Raw genomic sequence first — 21,915 nt, 5'->3', positions numbered from 1 at the left:
ATTCCCTGCGTGTCGTAGAAGGCAACTAAAAGGGGAGGGAGCGGGGGGCTGGAAATCCTCCCCTCTCGTTTTTTTTTTTTTTTCCAAAACAAGGAACAGAGAATTGGGCCAGGTGAGGGTATTCCCTCAAAGGCCCAGTCCTCTGTTCTTAACGCTACCTCGCTAATGCGGGAAATGGCGAATAGTTTGAAAGAAAAGAAAGAAATATATATACGTTGAAATGTGGGGCCTGGATGTGGAAAGGGAGCTGTGGTTTCGGTGCATTATACATGACAACTAGAGACTGTGAACGAATGTGGCCTTTGTTGTCTTTTAGTAGCGCTACCTCGCACACATGCAGGGGAAAGGGGTTTTCATTTCATGTATGGCAGGGTGGCGACGGGAATGAATAAGGGCAGACAGTATGAATTATGTACATAAGTATATATGTATATGTCTGTTTGTGTATATATATGCATACGTTGAGATGTATAGGTATGTATATGAGCGTGTGTGGACGTGTATGTATCTATATGTGTATGTGGGTGGGTTGGGCCATTCTTTCGTCTGTTTCCTTGCGCTACCTCACTAACGCGGGAGACAGCGACAAAGTATAATAAGTAAATATACGGTGAAATATATAGGTATGTATATGTGCGTGTGTGGACATGTATGTATATACATGTGCATGTGGGTGGGTTGGGCCATTCTTTCATCTGTTTCCTTGCGCTACCTCGCTAATATATATACAATGTACATAATTCATACTTGCTGTCTTTATTCATTCCCGTTGCCACTCCACCACACATGAAATGACACCCCCCTTCCCCTGCACATGCACGAGGTAGCGCCAGGAAAAGACAACAAAAGCCACATTCATTCACACTCAGTATCTATCTGTCATGTATAATGCACTGAAACCACAGCTCCATTACCCCAGATGCTTCACATGCCCTGGTTCAATCCATTGAGAGCACTTCGACCCCAGTACACCACATCATTCCAGTTCACTCTATTCCTTGCACACCTTTCACCCTCCTGCATGTTCAGGCCCTGATCACTCAAAATCTTTTTCACTCCATCTTTCCACCTCCAATTTGGTCTCCCACTTCTCTTCATTCCCTCCACCTCTGACACATATATCCTCTTTGTCAATCTTTCCTCACTCATTCTCTCCATGAGACCAAACCATTTCAAGACACCCTCTTCTGCTCTCTCAACCACACTCTTTTTATTACCACACATCTCTCTTACCCTTTTATTACTTACTTGATCAAACCACCTCACACCACATATTGTCCTCAAACATCTCATTTCCAACACATCCACCCTCCTCCGCACAACCCAATCTATAGCCCACGCCTCAAAACCACATAACATTGTTGGAGCCACTATTCCTTCAAACATACCCATATCTGCTTTTCAAGATAATGTTCTCGCCTTCCACACATTCTTCAACGCTCCCAGAACCTTTGCCCCCTCCTATTACAAGATATAGAATTAACAACAAAAATTAAAAATCATACTGAAGAACCTAAAAAGAAAATGTAAAACAATAAAAATTCTATTGGACGAAAAAATCAACAGACATTATTTGATTTAAAAATTGAGTTATCGGAAGTTAACTGGTCCAATAACAAATCTGAAAGTTAACTTCCAATAACACCCAATAAAAATCTGAAAACAAAAATTTCACTTCAATATTTATCTGTTATTGGATTATCATTCTAGTACCCAACTATGGCAAAGATCAATTCAACTTAATAGGAAAACACTACTCAAGAATCAGAAAGGATGTAAAGCACTTATAAAAGATAAGAGTGGTGATGAATGGAATAGGAAATATTATGAGACTGTAACAGCAGACAAAAAAAGGAAATCAAATTAGTTGTATTACAGCAAAAAGCTTAAGAATTAGACCCCCACAATTAGAAAACTTCCTCACTGTACTATTCACATATGTAATTACATACAAAATTATTTTTTTTTCATACTTGATTGCAGTTTCCTATGTAAGCAAGGTAGTGCCTGGGAGGGAGGAGGAAAGGCCACATCCACTCACATCCATTCTCTAGCTGCCATGTGTCTAGCACCAAAGGTACAGCTTCCTATTCACAACATAGACCCACATACCTTTCCATGGTTTACCATGGACACTCCCCTTGCCTTGGTTTGGTCTACTAACAGCGCATCAACCCCTGTATAACAACTACATCCCATGCATGCCTTTCATCTTCCTGCATGTTCAGGCCCCGAAGACTCAAAATCTTTTTCACTCCAACTTTTCATCTCCAACTTAGTCTCCCTGTTCTCCTTGCTTCCTCCACTTCTGAAAATACATCCTCTTTATCAACCTTTCCTCGCTCATTCTCTCCAAGTGTCCAAAACCATTTCAGAACACCTCCTTCAGCTCTCTCAACCACCCTCTTTTTATTACCACACCTCTCTTAACCTTTCCTTACTTAATCAAACCACCTAACACCACATATTGTCCTCAAACATTTCATTTCACTCCCCTTCACACAGGCTTATCTACAGCCCATTCCTCACATCTATATAATAATATTGATACTACCATACCTTCACACATAACCATTTTTGCCCATCCAGATAACAATCTCTTTTTTCACACATTCTTCAGTACTCCCAGACCCTTCATCCCCTCACCCACTCTATTACTCACCTCCACTTCAGTGCTTCCACCCACGTCCATGTCCACTCCTAGGTATTTAAAACCCTCCACTTCCTCCAATTTTTCTCCATTAAAACTCACACCCCAACTAACCTGTCCCTCAATTCTGCTTGATTTTATTCACATTCACTCTCAGCTTCCTTTTCTCACACACCCTTCTAAACTCAGTCACCAAATTCTGTAGTTTCACGTTCAAATCTGCCACCAGTGATGTATCATCAGCAAACAACAACTGACTCATTTGCCATGCCCTCTCATCCCCTACAGACAGTGTACTCATCCTCTCTCCAAGACTCTCATTTGCCTCCCTCACCATCGCAAGCATAAAAAATTAACCAATTACGGTGAGACCATACACCCCTGCCACAGACCAAAGTTGACTTGGAACTATACACTCTTCTTTCTTCCTACTCATACAAATGCATTACACCCCTAATAAAAACTCTTCACTGCTTCTGAAAGCTTTACTCTCATACCACATATTATTCTTAAAACCTTCCAAAAAGCATCTCTATCAACCCTAACATGTGCCTTCTCCATAAATGCAACATACAAATCCATCTGTTTTTCTTAGTCTTTCTCACAAACATATTCTTCAAAGCAAACATCTGATCTACACATCCTCTACCACATCTGAAACCAAACTCTTCCTCCCTAATCTGATGCTCTGTATATGCTTTAATTCTCAATCACTATCTTCCAATATAACTTACCAAATACACTAAACAAACATACCTCTGTAGTTTTAACACATAGCGTTTTACCCCTTGACTTGATACAATGTCACTATACATGCATTCTGCCAACCCTCAGGCACCATGCCATGATTTTTGCATATACTGAAAATCCTTACCAACCAATCAACAATAAATTCAACTGCAGAATCATCCATTCCAGCCACTGTGCCACATTTCACCATCTCTTCTCTCTTCACCATAACTCTCTCACTTTGCATTTCACCCCGAACAAAACAACCTACATCTACAACCATAAAATCAAACACATTTAACAGTCCTTCAAAATACTAAGTCCTCCTACTCACTTCATCACTACCAGTTACCAATTCCCTTTTTGCCCCCTTCACCAATGTTCCTATTTGATCTCTTGTCTTTTGTACATTATTAACATCCTTTCAAAACATCTTATTCTCCCTAAAGTATACTGATAATCACTCATCCCAATTCTCATTTGCCATCTTTTTTTAATCCCTGCACCTTACTCTTGACCTCCTGTAACTTGCTCTTATACATCCTCCAATCATTTGCATTCCTTCCCTTTCAGTACTGCCCAAATGCCTCATTCTTCCCTTTCACAAGCAGCTTTACTTCTTCATCCTACCTCTCACTAACCCCTCTAATCTGCCCACCTCCCATCTTTCATGCCATATGCATCTCTCACATATGCAAAATGACGTATATGCCCATAATCACAATGAAACTGTTGTTTCCTTCTACTTCCATTTTAAGTGACTGATATTCTCTTTCTTGCAAATCATATGGCCCTTTCTATAATTTTTGTGCGGTCATGAAAGCATTTCTCTCTATAAACTGGTTCACATCCCCCTCATGTTTTGAAGGAGTATAGATCTGAATTTGCACCTGTGCATCTTCATTTTTTCCCATAAAGATTGAAATTTTTCCTATGTTTTGGAAACATGCATTGGTATAGCCCATTCCAAACCAGGAAAATCACTAACCTTTCCAACTATCATCCTACTGTGCTAATCTTTACTACCTCCAAAGGTTCTGAACCCCTACTCAGTTCTCATTTCCTTGAAGAATTTAAATTCTCAAGTTTTCCTTGATCATCTTTAAGGTTTTCACCATGTGATATCCTCTCCTACTTTGCTAATGGCTGGTTATTACCCTCCGTAAGAAACTCTTGGGCATCCTCTGTTATATCTCTTGATATTTTGAAAAATCAAGTTAGGGTGTACCTCTACTTTTTCACTATACCCTCTCATATCCAGCTTTTTTTCTAGTCACTCCTTTTCCATTACCGATGACTCCTCGAGTATCCCTTATTTCTATAATGACATTTTTCATTAAGTTTGGGTTTTATCCTCCTCCATCACTAAGCCCTCTCATGTTCAGCTTTCTTTCTGGTCATTCCATTTCTTCTCTTTCAAACAGTGGTGGTCCTTAGGGTTCTGTCCTGCCTCCTATACTCTTCCTCATTTACTTAATGATCACTATTCCTCAACAAAGAAGTCAATCAATCCACATGCTGACTTTTCCTCTGCTTCATTCATATGAAATCCTCTGTTTCATGTTCAAAGATGTGTCTTGTGACAGCAACTATAAGCTTAGGCATAATTAGATATAATTTCAGATATGATTTCCCAAGGGGTAGATGTAACCTAGTTAAGTTTAATGCACTCTAAACCCTACTATTTCTATTTCTAGAATTCCTCAAACTTTTCTTTGATGACTACAATTCTACCATTCATCAAAATGACTTGGTTGATACCATCATAAGATCTAATCCATCTTGAAAACTCCACATTTAGATATCATTATGAGGTCCTGTAAACCGTAATGACAAAGTTGGTAATATCGAATTTTGAAAAAATAGCCTTCAAAATTTTTCAAACTACAAATATTCATAGCATGACCAAATACTGACAGATTTAAAAGTGGTCTGTATCATGTTGTTATATAGGATATGTTGGTTAATGGTATATCTAAATATGGCTACATACTGTAAAAGAAGCTAAACACACCACACAATAGTTAAACCCTCAAAATTATTTGACCACTAAATATACAAGCTGTAACACTTAGAAATATTAAAACAACTTGGCAGGTATCTTTTGTATGGGCTCTAAAACCTGTTATAATGACTTGACACTGCAGCCATACTCCTTATGTGATGTTGCATTAATGTCTTACATTCTTCAATGGTCATCCTAGTTGCACCCTACTTTCCACATTTATCACTGTCCACAGTTCCACTAAGGATTTGCTTGCCAAGAACAGCATCTATAAGGTATTCTGTGAACCTGATTACAATAAGAGGCTTTGGGACACAGGATACACATTCTTAATTGCAAAGGATGTTCTACACAGTTTGTGGCTGGCCTATCCTTCACAATGGAATGTTTAACATCCCAAGAGGCTAGTCACTGATGAGCATTGGCTCTACTGAAATCAGCAATCTTCCAGATCGAATCAAACATTCAAATCTTATCCATACCAATGTTGGTGAAATACCCACACTTGCATGTTGGCCTTAATCTTATGTACTTCTTGTTTCTTCATAAAAAATGAGTCACAGACCGAGCCTTCATTCAGCTGCTTTTTGCTCAACTATTTCCATTAAACAACATTCCAGGCCTGTTAACATGCATAGCCTATAACACCAGGCTACACTTCAAGTGAAATGTTTGTTCCCAAGATATCAATAAAATCACCAGATATACTGCTGCTCAACTGAGTATGGGATGGTGACTACAGACCTGTCCTCAACAATGACCACAGAACAACAGCATTCAGTCAGACAAAACCACATTAAAATAACTGGATGTACAAGGCATGAATGCTAAATCATAAGAATGTTGCTTTTATCATCTGATGGAGTACAGCCTGAAAAACGTGGACATATAGAAACAGGTTATCACAAAAACTGTGATTTGTCATGAAGGTTCACAACCCTTTATATGGTCTCTAAAACCTCAGAATCTTGTTCAGATGTCAAAGTTTCATCTCATCTTAAATGTTACTCCTATTATACAAAGGATTAATTCATCCTTGTCTACAGTGTTACTTCAACAAATAACATGGCTCTAGGTCTCCATATTTACTATAGAGAGTTGTCTAAACCAATCCAACTTATCAACTCTCCCATTCTAACCACAAAACTTGATCCCCTTAAGAAATGGATACTACTCCAGTTTCTTCTCCCACATGTTGGCTGCTTAAATTTCTCCACCAATGGCGAGAGTACACAACAGTATTCTGTAAGCAACTACATCATATAATTTTTTTCTTCTATTTCTTATGTTATATGAGATGGCACAGGCAAATGGAGCACTAATCAAGGCAATGGATTGAACCAGGGCATTTGAAGCATCTGGAGTAAACCATAGACAGGTCTGTGGGGCCTGAATGTGGAAAGGGAGCTGTGGTTTTGGTGCATTACACATGACAGCTAGAGACTGAGTGTGAAAGAATGTGGCTTTCTTTGTCTTCCTGGCACTACCTCACTGGAGGGAGGGATGCTATTTCATGCGTGGTGGGGTGGTGACAGGAATGGATGAAGGCATCAAGTATGAATATGTACATTGGCATGCATTCTGCCAATCCTTAGGCACTTCACCATGAACCATGCATACATTGAATATCCTTACCAACCAGTCAAAACACAGTCAACCCCTTTTTTAATAAATTCCACTGCAATACCATCCAAACCTACTGCCTTGCCAGCTTTCATCTTCCACAAAGCTTTCACTACCTCTTCTCTGTTTACCAAACCAATCTCCCTGACCCCTCTCACTTCACACACCACCTTGACCAAAACACCCTACATCTGCCACTCTATCATCCAACACATTCAACAAACCCTCAAAATTCTCACTCCATCTCCTTCCCACTTCACCACTACTTGTTATTACCTCCCCATTAGCCCCCTTCACCAATGTTCCCATTTGTTCTCTTGTTTTATGCTCTTTATTCCCCTCCTTCAAGACATCTTTTCATTCTCCCTAAAATTTGATGATACTCTCTCACCCCAACTCTCATTTACCCTCTTTTTCACCTTTTGCACCTTTCTCTTGACCTTCTGCCTCTTTCTTTTATACATCTCCTAGTCATTCGCACTACTTCCCTGCAAAAATCGTCCAAACGCTTCTCTCTTCTCTTTCACTAACAATCTTACCTCTTCATCCCACCACTCACTACCCTTTCTGATCTGCCCACCTCCTACCTTTCTCATGCCACAGGCATCTTTTGTGCAAACCATCACTGCTTCTCTAAATACATCCCATTCCTCCCCCTCTCTCTTTACATCACTTGCTCTCACCTTTTGCCGTTCTGCTCTCAATCTCTCCTGGTACTTCCTCACACACATCTCCTTTCCATGCTCACTTACTCTCACCACTCTCTTCACCCTAAAATTCTCTCTTCTTTTCTGAAAACCTCTACAAACCTTCATCTTTGCCTCAACAAGATAATGGTCAGACATCCCTCCAGTTGCCCCTCTCAGCACATTAACATCCAAAAGTCTCTCTTTCACGCGCCTATCAATTAACATGTACTCCAATAATGCTCTCTGGCCATCTCTCCTACTCACATACATTTATTTATTTATTCATTTTGCTTTGTCACTGTCTCCCGCGTTAGCGGGGTAGCGCAAGGAAACAGACAAAAGAATGGCCCAACCCACCCACATACACATGTATATACATACACATCCACACACACAAATATACATACCTATACATCTCAACGTATACATATATATACACACACAGACATATACATATATACACATGTACATAATTCATACTGTCTGCCTTTATTCATTCCCATCACCACCCTGCCACACATGAAATAACAACCCCCTCCCCCCCCCGCATGTGTGCGAGGTAGCGCTAAGAAAAGACAACAAAGGCCACATTCGTTCACACTCAGTCTCTAGCTGTCATGTATAATGCACTGAAACCACAGCTCCCTTTCACAGCTCACATACATATACTTACATATATCTCTCTTTTTAAACCAGGTATTCCCAATCACCAGTCCTTTTTCAGCACACAAATCTAGAAGCTCTTCACCATTTCTATTTACAACACTGAACACCCCATGTACACCAATTATACCCTCAACTGCCACATTACTCCCCTTTGCATTCAAATCACCCATCACTATAACTTGGTCTTGTGCATCAAAGCTGCTAACACACTCACTTAGCTGCTCCCAAAACACTTGCCTCTCATGATCTTTCTTCTCATGACCAGGTGCATAAGCACAATAATCACCCATCTCTCTCCATCCACTTTCAGTTTTACTGGTAACATATTAATCTAGAGTTTACTTTCTTACACTCTCTCACATACTCCTACAACTCCTGCTTCAGTAGTGCTACTCCTTCCTTTGCTCTTGTCCTCTCACCAACCCCTAACTTTACTCCCAAGACATTCCCAAACCACTCTTCCTCTTTACCTTTGAGCTTTGTTTCACTCAGAGCCAAATCACCCAGGTTCATAGCACGAGCAAGATACTCATTTAATTGACCAACCCCTGGAGGTGGATGAACAGTTGGGTTGACTGTGAACCAACTGCCGCAGCCAGGATTCAAAACTATGCACCTGACCCTGGGCAGCCCGTTAATGTGTCACCATCAGAAATTCTAAATGATACAGCCACAGAAAACACTAGGAGTGGGATACCCACCTCAGACAAGAGTGCTCTTTTCTTTTTTCTTTTTTATTCAAAGCCCAAACTCAATGAGGAATTCTGTCCATGACTAAATCCTCTGACTAAGAGAAACTAAAAGTATTTTGAATTTTGAGGTCCAGTGCTCTTTAGACTTATAAGAACAGTAACAAAATAAAAGATTCTTAGCCATCAAAGCAGCTAAAACAATGCACAAAAGTGAGACATGATTCAAGAAAAGCAGATTGGCTACTATAGTACAAGCAGCTGAGATTGCATTCCTGAGATAATGAGCAATCTGGACTGTAAAAAGAGAATACGGAATATTTAAACTGGATGGAATATTCAAAACAGTATAACGATGAAAAAGACTGATAAGTTAACTGCTAAACTGCAGGATAGGTTTTCAATTCCTAATACCATGGGCACATGCTAAAAACTTTTTGCTATGAAAAGAAAGAAGGGCATAAAAAGAAGGGTTGTGGGTGACATGTCTGGCAGTTCAAGATGAAAGGGAGGACATGGGGTCTTTTTTCATCTTTCTCTTGAACCTAGTATCACACTTCTCTTATTTCTTAGACTGACATAGTGATGGTGTTGAATGATGTGAACATATTCAAAAATACCACATTACACACTAAAAATGAGTGTTAGAAGGAAGAAGGCCAGCACATTGGGGTGATCCTTCCTCAATTCAGGATAAGAAGGAAGTGCACAGAGTTGTTGGTGAATTACATGAATGTATGAAGAAATGTTACTCTAAGCACACTAATGATACATGATTCATTTCCCTACAAATGATACTTTACAGCAGAGATATGCTTGGAAATATTTTAGTTTTTTACTATCATCTGTTACATAAGCCTTCTATCCCTGAGGAATATATTAAAAAAACTGGCTGTAGCTGTTGTGTAATCTGTTCCATGAAAGTATACAAAGGCCATACATAAGGATGGTGGAAACACAAGTGATGGAATCCCCTGCTGGCCTCCCTCTTTCTTACTTCCCATGAAAACATTTTCCAAATCACTTATCTCTTCACATATCACTCACTATTCATCTTCATGTTCCTCATCAGCTTATGATAATAATGCGTTCCTCCTCATCACTTAAATCATCCAACAATCAGAATATTTTCCACAGGGTCACTCCACAACACACAACTTGAGGTCACTGGATTTGCACTTAGTGTTGATCATGGGGTTCTGAGGACAGCTGACTCTTTTCCTATACCTGCTTAGCAATGGAAAAGACCTCAATAAACTACTACTGTTATAATAAGTCAATTAGATATTCAAACAGACACAGGAAAAGTAAAAGATCATCACATGTTTACAGCATGGAAATGGGGTATGGTAATATGGATATGTAAAGAAAATGAGAAAAAATCATGTAAGTGTGAGTAAGGCAAGTGGACGAATATGTGAAAATAAAAAGTACAAGACATAGGAACAATCTTGGATCTACGAAACTATGTTAAAAGTGGTGTATGGATGTAGTTTGGCGTATGCCACTTTATTGTACATGAATGACAGTCAAGAGAATGGAAAATAACATCAACATATCTTTAAATTACAGGGAGAATATAAAGTAAAATGCAAAAAAAGTCACAAAAATATCAACTGATTACATATTCATCTTACATAGCTTAAATGTTTAGTGTAATATGCTCCAATACTCAATGGTGGGCTTCAGTGTACAAATTCAAATTTCTTTCACAAATATACGTATACCAAAACCTTAACAATATTTACAAATGAATCATCGTAAGTTCTCCCATACAAGACAGAATTATCTTGTCTGGAAATCAAGTAATGAGCTGACAAATTTAACATCCACTCAAACAGATGAATTATGAAAAGTCTTTTCTTAGAAGTTTTGTCCTTGTCACTTATAAAGATGTAGCTGAGACTCTGTGATAATCCCTGCTGCTCTAGCCTCCTCAACAGCCTGATAATACTGATCAAAATTTACATAAGGGTGAATTCTGCCATCCTCATCTAATGAGAACTGTGTGAGGCTGGGATTTTGGAGTTCAGATGACTCTGTTGATGTTGTGTTTGTGTCCGTGTGATGAATAAGGCCATGATCATCAACTGAGTTACTGATACCTTCTGGAAAATCTAATCTGTGTCCTCGAGATCCAGGAAGCATGCAAGAATCAGGCAGACCAGATAAAACATCTGACTCCTCACGCAGAGTCATGTCATCACTACCAGATGATGATGTTGATGAAGATGGACAATCCTGTAAAAATAAAATTACAATTGAAATGAGCTTACACATTTACCTTTCATCTGTTTGATGCTACATTATCAAGGGTTTCATCTCATGAAAACAAGTAGATACATCTGACTAAAGACTGTAAACTACTGTATGAGATTAATTTCACATGCTGACAGAACAGAATGAGTTCTGTCAGCATGAGTCTCTTGAGAAGAAAAAAAAATTATGTCAATACAAAACACAAAGAAAGGAGCAGAGCACAACACAGGCACCTCTTGAGTTACACAATAATTATGTAAAATGAGTCCAAAATGACTAAATCAAGTGCAGACTTGGGGATTTTGTTTGTGGTGCTCCATCTTCAACTTTAGGTCTTCATTCAAGAGCTTTTCCTTAGGCAATTCTAGCATCAAAGCCAATCTTTTTTGCCATTTCCACATGTACCCATGTTCTTGATACTCTGGAGGCAAAATCAAAACCTCAGGAGTCCATGAACAAACTAAAGGCAAAGCTTCAGTCACACTTCACTCATACAAACATGGTGATTTCCTTTCAGGCCTCACCAATGTCTGCAATGGCATCCCTGATAGTGAAGGACTTCCAGATTTCCTTCATAGTCATCTGGTCATTCTCTGAAGCCTTCATGAGCTTTGCAAATGTTCTCTGGAAAAAAGTAGGTCTTGAAAGTAGACATCACTACCTGGTCCACAGACTGGATTAGATATGTAGTATTGGGTGGAAGAAAGACAACTCTGATGTTCTTGCTAAGGTTCTGTATTGAAGGTGGATGGCTTGGGGTATTATGAATAAGGAGGAGAATCTTGAAACTTATATTTTCCTTCAGACATTATTCATTCACCTCTACACGGAGTTTTTAGGAAAGTAATCACAGAAAAGATTGCCTGAACCCCTTTGGTTCAGAATAATAACAGATGGCATAAATTGCTTCATCTATCCCTTAACAGCCCTGGGATTTTCCAAACAGTAGACCAGTAATGGTTTACACTTATATTACCTTCAGCATTGCCCTCTACAAAGAGAATGAGGCAATCCTTGGCAGCATGGAATCCTGATGCTGTCTTCTCTTCCCAGGATGTGTAGGTTCTCAAAGGCATTCTCTTTCAAAATAATCCAGTCTCATCCATGTTAAAAATCTGCTAAGAAGAATAATAGCTCTCCTTAATACAGTAAACCCTTAGGCCGTTTTTTAATACAACACACAGTAATACAACATGCAGTTCATACACTCTTTTAACTCCTCTGTCACTTGATGATATCTTGAATTGTAAGGATTGCAAAATTATATAATAAATAAAGTCACAATTCTTTATATACACAATGACCGCAAGGTAGTTTGAAGCAGACTGAGACTGAAACAAAGCGAGTATACCCCACACTACCAAAAACAAGAGTGATATGAAATGTGCATGGTGCAGCACTTGAGATTTTTAATTTTTTTCTTTGAATTATTATCAATTAATGAATTATTATTTGCCCAGTCCATCAAATCTGAAATCTGTTATATTAGGGTCCGTTAAATCGAGGGTTTACTGTGCTAGTCTTGAGGGTTCCTGAGAAACATTGGCAGCAACATCAGCAGAAGCAGCCTAAATAGTCATCTTGATGTTGCGGTAATTGAAGCATTGCCTAAAATAGCAAAACAACCAGAGCTTACTTGCAGTGTTTTCACTGTGCCTTCTGCTGCCAAGTCAGCCATGGCATTATACATACTCTTGGAACATTTTCATGAATTTGGTGTTTGATCTCAACATTCATTCCATCCCCTCCATGATCAAACTCCAGGAATATGAGGTCTCCAATGCATTGATTAATGTTCAACACTTGGCACTCTCCTTGATCTTCTTTGCACAATCACATACAGTACATAAAGTAGATTCACAAAGTCCAAGGGGACACTTAATATCAGCTGTTCATTCATGTTCCTTGTAACGTTTGAGCACATTCATCTTAACCTCACTGGTGGTGGTCTTACACATCTTATCACCACTTGTACCAGAAGAACTTAAAAGATACTTTTGTGAGATTATGTAAAGAGCAAAACACATGCAATATTCTGTATACTGCAGCACAAAATACTGTACAACCCCATGACTATAGACTATATGTACACCAAGCGCATGCACGCTTCTTGCACAGTGCTGGCAACACCACAACACTGGGCTGCTAATGCAATGATGATCGTTTTACTCCAAACATAAGCCTATGTAAAAAAAAAAAAGTGTAAATGGGCTGTACACATCATTCTACAAATGGCCAAAACAAAGCATGTGTATATCAAAAGGTCCCTGGACACTAGAGTAAAAAACAAAGCAAATGAGGACATAGCAATTACATGTCTTAAAGTAGTAGATAGATCCTTTTTTAATCTAGACACCAACTGGACTTTCTGTTAAGGAGAAATTTCCTAAGTGAGAAAGATTTTGATTTTCGTTCAAGGATGTCACATGTACCTAACCTCTTTTAGTTTTACAAAAGAGCACGCTCAATCATGAAAAGGGAAGGCTGGGTGGACTGTGTATCGGGACTGCCACTCAGGAGTCTGATTAAGAAGTTGGATCATTAAGCAGGAATAAGGGGAAACTCTTTCGTTGGATCGAAGATTATCTCAGTGGAAGGGAATGAAGGATGCATGTCAAGGTAGCCTTTTCCAAATGGGTTGAGATAACCAGCAGAGAGCCACATGGTTAGCTTCTGGGACCATTACTCTTCTTAGACAATATCAGTGACATGCCTCAAGGTATGGATTCCTCTCTGAATATGTTTGCAAGTGATGCAAAGGGAAAGGTGCAAAATCCTGCATCAGCTTACAAGGGGACCTAAACAGACTTCAAAATTGGTAAGAAACTTGGTCGATGAAATTCAACCCAAGAAAACATAAAGTAATGAGAATGGGACAAAGCAAAAGACAGCTTTTGTGTGATTATTACCAAACAAGAAGTAAGATTCAAGATTGTGTGTGTTAGAGGGACTAGGTAGTAGACATCATCGCTTGCCTACTGCCAAAGTCCCATATCAGGAGAATAGTTATGAGACAAACTGTTTGCTGGCAAATATCATAATAGCTTTCAAGTACAAGGATAAAGAAATATCTAACAAGCTATTCATATCCTACATAAGGCCAAAACTAGAACATACTTCTCAGGTTTGATCACTGGATCAAAAGAAGCAAAAAGAACTCATAGAAAAGGTCCAAGGGCTATGGATAGAGATGTGCGCAGGAGGATGGATGTGCTGGAAATGAGATGTTTGAGGACAATGTGTGGTGTGAGGTGGTTTGATCGAGTAAGTAACGTAAGGGTAAGAGAGATGTGTGGAAATAAAAAGAGCGTGGTTGAGAGAGCAGAAGAGGGTGTTTTGAAATGGTTTGGGCACATGGAGAGAATGAGTGAGGAAAGATTGACCAAGAGGATATATGTGTCGGAGGTGGAGGGAACGAGGAGAAGAGGGAGACCAAATTGGAGGTGGAAAGATGGAGTGAAAAAGATTTTGTGTGATCGGGGCCTGAACATGCAGGAGGGTGAAAGGAGGGCAAGGAATAGAGTGAATTGGAGCCATGTGGTATACAGGGGTTGACGTGCTGTCAGTGGATTGAATCAAGGCATGTGAAGCGTCTGGGGTAAACCATGGAAAGCTGTGTAGGTATGTATATTTGCGTGTGTGGACGTGTGTATGTACATGTGTATGGGGGGGGGGGCATTTCTTTCGTCTGTTTCCTTGCGCTACCTCGCAAACGCGGGAGACAGCGACAAAGTATAAAAAAAAAAAAAAAAAAAAGAAAAGGTCCAGAAGAAGTTAATAAAGATAGTATTAGAATGAAGATAGCTAAGCTATGGTGAAATGTTGAATGCTTTAAGTATATCTAACTTAGAAGAGAGAAGACAGAGGGGTGACCTGACCTCAACCTTTATGATTTTAAAAGAGATCAACAAAATGGACAATGGACAGTATCTGGAAGATGGTCACATAGTAACTCAAGGTAACTACGTTTGTTGGTTGATAGTTTCATTCTCTGACAGCACTACTAAGCCCCCAACACCAAAATAAAAGAAACAGTCCCAAATCATAAGTGAAGGAGGGAGGATCCTTACAATGTTTACAATGTAATGGTTAAACAGATCACAGTCTGGTCACATGTACCCATGGCCGTGGCCACTTGTCACATAAAAGGTGGACTCATCACTCCACTGGACACTTCTGAACTAAACTGTATCACACATCACATACTTCCTACAAAAATCAACTCTTTTCTTCTGAGCATTCTAGGTTTTTTCTTTTAATTATTTTGCACTCAAGCATGGATCTGCATCCCCATGACACTTAAGAACATCTCAGATGCATGGCGAGGTTTTTCTGCCCTTCCCAGGGTATTTTCCATGGGTCGGTTTAGCAGTGCTGCCCTTATCATTCAATTTCTGCACCCACTGTTGTGCTGATCTCATGCTTACACCAATAACATTAGAAATTTCCTTGTGTGGCTTATTTCCCTATCAGGTGCAAATATAGAAGCTATTTTGTCACTTTTAAGGTATTTCCAACCAAAGTGGATGGAAGGTATTAAAAGGAAAAAGAAACAATGAAAATCCAGGGTATAAGTGGGGAGTAAAGAAAATACTCCCTCTGCCTACAACAGCTAAACAACTACTGAGGCAGGCTTATGTGGTATGCTGTTATGTCATGAAATTGCTACTGCTCACTCAATGGCACCAACTTCACTTGCAGACACCAACACTATTTCAGGTGGGGTAAAAAGAAGTGTGTCAACACAATTCCAACAGGCTCACTTGTTCCTATTTCATTGGCAGGCATGGTGTGTGTGTGTGTGTGTGTGTGTGTGTGTGTGTGTGTGTGTGTGTGTGTGTGTGTGTGTGTGTGTGTGTGTGTATTTTTTCATATTTGATAGCCATTTCCCACAGTAGCAAGGTAGTGCCAGGAAACAGACAAAGAAAGATACATCCACCCACATACATATGTACATACGTACACATACATATACATATACTTGCACATATATACATATGAACATATTTATACTTCCTCACCTTCATCCATTCCTGGAGCCACCATGTCTCACAGAAAACAGCATCACCAACCCCTACATCAGCAAGGTAGCACCAGGAAAGAGATGAAGAAAGGCCACATCTGCTCACAACTATAAACGAGCTATCATGTGTGATCAACCAACACCACAGCTCCCTATCCACACCCAGGTCCCATAGGCCTTTTCATAGTTTACTCCAGATGTTTCATATACCCTGTTTCAGTCTACTGATGGCACATTGATTTCCATATCCCACATTGTTCCAATTTACTCTATTCCATGCATGCCTTTCACCCTCATGCATGTTCAGGCCCTGATTGCTAAAAATTGTTTTCACCATCCATCTATCTCCAATTTGCTCTCCCTGTTCTCCTTCCTCCTTCCGCTTCTGACACATATATCTTCTTTGTCAACATTTCCTCATTCATTCTCTCCATGCATCCAAACCATTTCAACAAACCCTCTTCTACTCTCTCAACCACACTCTTTTCATTCCATACATCTCTCTTGCCCTTTCATTATTTACTTAATCAAACCACCTCACACCACATACTGTCTTCAAACATTTCATTTCCAATGCATCCACCCTCCCTTGTGCAACCCTATCTATAGCCCATGCCTTGCAAACATATAATATTGGTGGAACTACTATTCCTTCAAGCATACCCACTTTTCCTCTCTGAGATAACATTCTCTCTTTCCACACATTCTTCATCGCTTAACCCAAATCCTTCACCCCCTCCCACACTCTACAATTCACTTGCACTTCCATGGTTCCATTTGCTGCCAAGTCCACTCCCAGATATTTAAAACACTTTACTTTCTCCAATTTTTCTCCATTCAAACTTACATCCCAACTAACTTGTCCCTCATCACAGCTGAACCTAATAATCTTGCTCTTATTCACATTTACTCTCAACTTTCTCCTTTCAAAAAACTCTTTTAAACTCAGTTACCAACTTCTGCAGTTTCTCACTCAGATCAGCCACTAGTGCCATATCATTGTCAAACAACAAGTGACTCACTTCCCATGCCCTCTCATCCCCAACAAACTGCATATTCGTCCCTCTCTCCAAGACTCTTGTATCAATGCCCTTCACCAACCCATCCATAAACAAATCAAACAACATTAGTGGCATTGTACACCCCTGCTGCAGACTGACTTTCACTGAGAACCATTCACTCTCCTCTCTCCCTATGCATACACATGCCTTACACCCTTGATAAAAACTTATTGCTTCTGGCAGTTTACCTCCAACACCATATTTTCTTAAAACCTTCCACAAAACATCTCAATTAACCCTATCATATGCATTCTCCAGATCCATAAATGCCACATACAAATCCATCTATTTTTCTGTATTTCTCACTCATTCTTCAAAGCAAACACCTGATCCACACATCCTCTACCCCCTTCTGAAACCACATGCTCCTCCCCAATCTGATGCTCTATACATGCCTTCACCCTCTCAATCAATACCTTCTGATACAATTTACCCGGTATACTAAAACAAACTTATGCCTTTGTAGTCTGAACACTCACCTTTATTCCTTTCCCTTATACAATGGCACTATACATGCATCCCACCAATCCTCAGGCACTTCATAATCCATACATACAATGAATATCATCCACTCCTGCTGCCTTGTTGCTTTTCCCCTTCCACAATGCTTTCACCAACTCCTCTTTCTTCACCAAACCATTCTCCCTGATTCTCTCACTTTGCATACCACCCAAATACCACCACAACACATCTGCCACTCTATTATGAAACACATTTAACAATCCTTCAAAATACTCTATCTCCTACTCACTCTGTCACTACCTGTTATCAGTTCCCCTTTTGCCACCTTTACCAATGTTCCTATTCGTTCTTGCATCTTTCACACATTATTTACCTCCTTCCAAAACATGTTTTCATTTTCTCATATTCAATAGTAGTCTCTTTTGTCCTCTTTTTCAATCCCTGCACCTTCTCTTGACCTCTTGCTGCTTTCTCTTTTACATGTCCCAATCACTGGCATTCCTTCCTTGTAGATACCACCCAAATGCCTCTCTTTTCTCTTTTGCTAGCAGCTTTACTTCTTTATCCCATCACTCACTATCCTTTCTAATCTGCCCACCTCCCCCCTTTCATATGCCACATGCATCTCTTGCACATGCCATCACTGCTTCCCTACATACCTCCCATTACTCACTGACTCCCCTCACTTCATAAGCTTTCACCTTTTGCCACTCTTCACTCAATCTCTCCTAGTATTATTTTACACAAGTCTCCTTTCCAAGCTCACTTACTCTCAGCACTTTCTTCTCCCCTAAACTGTCTCCTCATATTTGAAAACCTATACAAATCTTCACCTTTGTCTTAACAAGATAGTGATCAGACATCACACCAGCTGCCCCTCTCAGCATATTTACATCTAAAAGTCTCTCCTTTATATGCCTATCAGTTAATATGTAATCTAATAATGCCCTTTGCCCATCTCTCCTACTCACATACATATACTTGTGTATATCTCTTTTTCAACCAGATATTCCCAGTTACAAGTCTTTTTCAGCACACAACTCCACAAGCTCTACACCATTTCCATTCATAACATTGAATATCCTATGTGCAGCAAATATAACTCCAACTGCCACATTACTTACCTTCACATTTAAATCACCCATCACTAATAACCAGTCTCATACATCAAAACTGATGACACACTCATTCAGCCACTCCTAAAACACTTGCTTCTCACAATCTTTCTTCTCATGGCCAGGTGCATAAGCATCTTTCACCATACACTTTCACTTATACCCACATCAATCTAGAACATACTTCATTAAACTCTTATCACACACTCCCACAACTCCTGCTTCAGATTTAGTTCTACTCCTTCCTTAGCTCTTGTCCTCTCACCAACCCCTGACTTTATGCCTAAAACATTTCAAAACCATTCTTCCCCTTTACCCTTAAGCTTCATTTAACTCAGAGCCTGAACATCTCTTCTCTCTTCTCATCTTGGTTACATCCAAATACATTCAGACACCCTATTCTGAGCCTTTGAGGAGGATGAGCACTTCCCGATTGGCTCTTTCTGTTTCCTCTCTTAGAAATTCAAATGTAAGCTGGGGAAGGTTTCCAACCCCCTGCTTCCGTTCCCTTGAGCCGTCTTCTACAACACACAGGGAATACAGAGGTAGAATTCTTTCCCCTTACCTAAGGGATATTATTATTCTATCATTATACTTAACCGCCATTTGCCATGTCAGCGAGGAAGTGCAAGGAAACAGACAAAGAATGGCCCAACCACTGATATACACACATATATACATACATAAATGCCCATATATACATATACATACATACATATAAATACACAGACATATGCATAAATAATATCTATTCTATTTCATTTATTATACTTTGTCGCTGTCTCCTGCATTAGCAAGGTTGCGCATGGAAACAGACGAAAGAATGGCCCAACCCACCCACATACACATGTATATGCATAAACACCCACACATGCACATATACATACCCATACATTTCAATGTATACATACATACACATGCACAGATATATACACATGTACATATTCATCCTTGCTGCCTTCATCCATTCCCATCACCATCCCACCACACATGAAACAACATCCCCCCCATGAGGTAGTGCTAGGAAAAGACAAAAGGCCACATTTGTTCACACTCAGACTCTAACTATCATGTGTAATGCACCGAAACCATAGCTCCCTTTCCACATCCAGGCCCCACAAAACTTTCCATGGTTTACCCCAGACGCTTCACATGCCCTGGTTCAATCCACTGACAGCATGTCGACCACGGTATACGACATCATTCAAATTCACTCTATTCCTTGCATGCCTTTCACTCTCCTGTATGTTCAGGCCCTGATCCCTCAAAATCTTTTTCACTCCATCCTTCCACCTCCAATCTAGTCTCCCACTTCTCCTCATTGCTTCATCTCTGACACATACATCCTCTTCGTCAAGCTTTCCTCACTCATTCTCTCCATGTGACCAAACCATGTCAATACACCCTCTTCTGCTCTTTCAACCACACTCTTTTTATTACCACACACCTCTCTTACCCTTTCATTACTTACTTGATCAAACCACCTCACACCACATATTGTCCTCAAACATTTCATTTCCAACACATCCATCCTCCTCCGCACAACCCTATCTAAAGCCCATGCCTCACAACCATACAACATTGTTCAAACCACTATTCCTTCAAACATACCCATTTTTGCTCTCCAAGATAACGCTCACGCCTTCCACACATTTTTCAACGCTCCCAGAACCTTGGCCCCCTCCCCCACCATGTGACTCACTTCCATGGTTCCATCCACTGCCAAATCCACTCCCAGATATCTAAAACACTTCGCTTCCTCCAGTTTTTCTCCATTCAAACTTACCTCCCAATTAACTTGTCCCTCAACCCTACTGAACCTAATAACCTTGCACTTATTCACATTTACTCTCAACTTTCTTCTTCCACACACTTTATCAAACTCAGTCACCAGCTTTTGCAGTTTCTCTCCTGAATCAGCCACCAGCGCTGTATCATCAGCAAACAACAACTGACTCACTTCCCAAGCCCTCTCATCCACAACAGACTGCATACTTGCCCCTCTCTCCAAAACTCTTGCATTCACCTCCCTAACAACCCCATCCATAAACAAATCAAACAACCATGGAGACATCACCCACCCCTGCCACAAACTGATATTCACTGGGAAACAATCACTTTCCTCTCTTCCTACTCGTACACATGCCTCACATCCTCAATAAAAGCTTTTCACTGCTTCTAGCAACTTACCTCCCACACCATATACTCTTAATACCTTCCGAAGAGCATCTCTATCAACTCTATCATATGCCTTCTCCAGATCCATAGATGCCACATACAAATCCTTTTGACACATATATCCTCTTTGTCAGTCTTTTCTCACTCATTCTATCCATGTGTCCAAACCATTTCAACACACTCTCTTCTGCTCTTTCGACCATGCTCATTTCATTACCACACATCACTCTTACCCTTTCATTACTTGCTTGATCAAACCACCTCACACCACATATTGTCCTGAAACATTTCATTTCCAACACATCCACCCTCCTCTGTACAACCCTATCTATAGCCCATGCCTCACAACCATATAACATTGGTGGAACCACTATTCCTTCTAACATACCCATTTTTGCTGTCCAACATAACGTTCTCGCCTTCCATACATTCTTCAATGCTCCCAGAACTTTCGCCCCCTCCCCCACCCTGTGACTCACTTCTTCAGTGGTTCCTTCCACTGCTAAGTCCACTCCCAGATATCTAAAACACTTCACTTCCTCCAGTTTTTCTCCATTTAATCTTGCCTCCCAATTAACTTGTCCCTCAACCCTACTGAACCTAATAACCTTGCTCTTATTCACATTCACTCTTAACTTTCTCATTTGACACACTTTACCAAACTCAGTCACCAATCTCTGCAATTTTCACCAAAATCAGCACCAGCACTATATGATCAGCAAACAACAACTTGACTCACTTCTCAGGCCCTCTGATCCACAACAGA

The 21,915-nt window shown here is 40.0% G+C and overlaps 1 protein-coding gene across 2 annotated transcripts in view; it reads right to left on the bottom strand.

Moving 5' to 3' along the window:
- Window positions 1–9,944: 9,944 nt before the first annotated feature.
- Window positions 9,945–21,915, bottom strand: part of LOC139760180 (TGF-beta-activated kinase 1 and MAP3K7-binding protein 1-like) — a 188,223-nt gene continuing 176,252 nt past the window's right edge. The window contains exon 9 of one of the 2 annotated variants that reach the window (XM_071683115.1): window positions 9,945–11,292. In XM_071683115.1, the coding sequence (XP_071539216.1) occupies window positions 10,933–11,292 (360 nt within the window). In that variant the 3' untranslated portion in view covers window positions 9,945–10,932. The remainder of the gene's footprint in view (window positions 11,293–21,915) is intronic. The other variant, XM_071683116.1, reaches the window with a different exon arrangement.

This window comes from Panulirus ornatus, chromosome 35 (assembly GCF_036320965.1).
Source record: "Panulirus ornatus isolate Po-2019 chromosome 35, ASM3632096v1, whole genome shotgun sequence".
NCBI lineage: Eukaryota > Metazoa > Arthropoda > Malacostraca > Decapoda > Palinuridae > Panulirus > Panulirus ornatus.
Note: the sequence above shows the minus strand (reverse complement) of the source record. Positions and strands in the feature narration are given on the sequence as shown.